This window comes from Octopus bimaculoides, chromosome 10, assembly GCF_001194135.2.
Source record: "Octopus bimaculoides isolate UCB-OBI-ISO-001 chromosome 10, ASM119413v2, whole genome shotgun sequence".
Lineage (NCBI taxonomy): Eukaryota > Metazoa > Mollusca > Cephalopoda > Octopoda > Octopodidae > Octopus > Octopus bimaculoides.
This window is the reverse complement of record NC_068990.1, coordinates 678-3,204: the sequence shown is the minus strand read 5'-3', so window position 1 is coordinate 3,204 and position 2,527 is coordinate 678. Positions and strand designations below refer to the sequence as shown.

The 2,527-nt window shown below is 40.8% G+C and overlaps 1 protein-coding gene across 1 annotated transcript in view; it reads right to left on the bottom strand.

The window, feature by feature from the left end:
- The window catches only part of LOC106881393 (zinc finger protein 236), a 13,676-nt gene extending 11,828 nt beyond the window's left edge, over positions 1 to 1,848 (bottom strand). Inside the window, exon 1 of the mRNA XM_014931769.2 lies at positions 1,694 to 1,848. Within this exon, the coding sequence (XP_014787255.1) occupies positions 1,694 to 1,750 (57 nt within the window). The 5' untranslated portion in view covers positions 1,751 to 1,848. The remainder of the gene's footprint in view (positions 1 to 1,693) is intronic.
- Between the last annotated feature and the right edge of the window lie 679 nt (positions 1,849 to 2,527).

Below are 2,527 nucleotides of genomic sequence, written 5' to 3'. Positions count from 1 at the left end.
ATATATATATATATATATATATATATATATATATATATATATATATACACACACACGCGTGTGTGTGTATGTGTATGCGGTAGACAAAGCCATTGGAGCAAAGAAACAGGCCTGGAAAGCTTGGAAGGGTGGGTGTAGCAGGGAACTGTACCAGATAGCCAAAAGGGAGGCTGGGCGGCAGGTATACATAGCCAAGGGCGAAGCAGAAAAGAAGAAATTTGCCGATGTCCAGCGACATGAGGACCAAAGAACTGAGGTATTTCGGATTGCAAGACACTGTGTGAAAGAAAATTGTGATGTCACAGGAGAAAAATGTGTCTGCATGGATGATGGTTCACTTGCTTTTAATGATTTGGAAAAGAAAGGGGCCTGGAGAAGTCATTATGAAAGACTGCTGAATGTGGAGAATGAATGGGAGGAGGAGAGCCTGCCAAATGTTGACCCAGTAGAGGGACCAGCTATCTGAGAAGTGAAACCGCTGCTCTGACAGTGATCCCGCTCGATGGTGGTATTAGCGCTCCACTGGCACAGGTGCCAGTCATCGAATTTTGTTCAATTTCGATCTCACTTGCCCCAACAGGTCTTCGCAGGCTGAGTTTAGTGTCCAATAAAGGAAGGTTGGCATGAGTGCCAGTCATCGAATTTGGTTCAATTTCGATTTCGCCTTTACTTGCCTCAACAGGTCTTCGCAAGCAGGGTTTTGTGTCCAAAGAAGGAAAGGTACGCATAAGTGGGCTGGCTACACCCCTGGTAAAGGCCACGGGTTAGGGTTGCACTTGTCTTGCCGGGTCTTCTCATACAGACACACACACACACACACACACACACACACACACACACACACACACACATATATATGACTGCTACACCATTATTTGAGACCTCCTCTGATATCTGGCATTTGGTCAATGAGGGAGTTTGATGCCACTGCCCTCATCTGTGTTTTCTGATGTGAGGTAGGCTCATCTGGAAACCTTGACAGGAAGAGATCTTGTTTTGTTTTAAAGACACTTTAGTCATAATCATGAGTCCAACACCCTAACCACTAAACCATGCACCTCTGCTAGTTGTACAGTAACACAACTACACTACACAATACATCCATGTTTTACTATTCCTCATACAAAAACCACCAACGTTATCACATACAGCATTCTAATATGTTCACACTAACATTTCCTATACAACACACTAACACTACTAGACAACTGCAACCAGTATAAAACACACTTATAGACATATATCGTCACCACACAATGCAGCAAAAGATCAACTACATGGTCCTCTTGATCAGCTAAAAATAGCAGCCGCAAATCCCTCAAATATCATCCCACAAATTTTTTTTAAATGGGAAAAAAATCCATACAAAAATAGCTACAGTCAAATGACTGAAACAAGTAAAAGAATAGTGATATAGAATAAAAGTCAGGATAGCCACAGCTGGAATACCTCTTGATTACAGGCCTTCTCACTCAGGAATGACTTGGGATAAACATCAACAATAACAACAAAACTAATATATACAAAATAACTGCTCCACCAAAACTACATACAGTATATCTACACTAATCACCTTGTAACATTTACCACTCAACTCACAAGTGAGAGGTGTTAACAATCAACTCTCTCAACCAACTAAACAACTACTACTACTACTACTACAAACATTACCCTACACCACTGTTCAACTCACCTTGTATGTTTTGCCACACAACTCACAAGTGCAACCATCAGCACTGTGCCTCATCATGTGACGCTTGATTACATATGCATGTTCTGATGTGAATCCACACACGTGACACAGACACCGAGGGTGGTTCTCCTGCAAAGACACAAACAACAAGAACATCACCTTTTGCTTTACATCTGGCTTTTGAAGATAATAACAACAGCAAAATACAAAGTAACCACACCACCACCCTCCCCATCACTACCACCACCACCACCACCCTCATCACTACCAATACCTTTATCATCATCATGACCATCATCATCATCATCAAAAAAGGTAAACATGAAAAATTTAGTCACACTGGTAAAAGTTTCTCCTCGGTTGAAACTAGAAAAATTATTGAACGATACATTGCTATAAGAAGAATGATGACAACAACAATAAAGATGTTGATGTTGATGATGATGATTTCTGTTATTGGCCACAAGAGACGAAGGCATTTTTAGTACAGAACTAGAGTTATCATCATCATCATCATTTAACGTCTGCTTTCTGTGCTAGCATGGGTTGGACGGTTTGACAGAAGCTGGCTAGGCTGAAGATTGCACCAGGATTCACTGACTGTTTTAGTAGGGTTTTTTATGGCTGAATGCCCTTCCTAACACCAACCACCTTATAGAGTGGACATTTTATGAGTGTAAAAAGAAAAAAACAACAAAACAAAAGATACAACAATAAAAAGTCTCACAAGAAACATTAGAAGAGATGCTATAAAGTGGTCTGTAATCAGTGCAGCACATGCTACAGATGCTGGTTTGCTCCAGTGGTACTACGACACTTCCTACACAACATCTA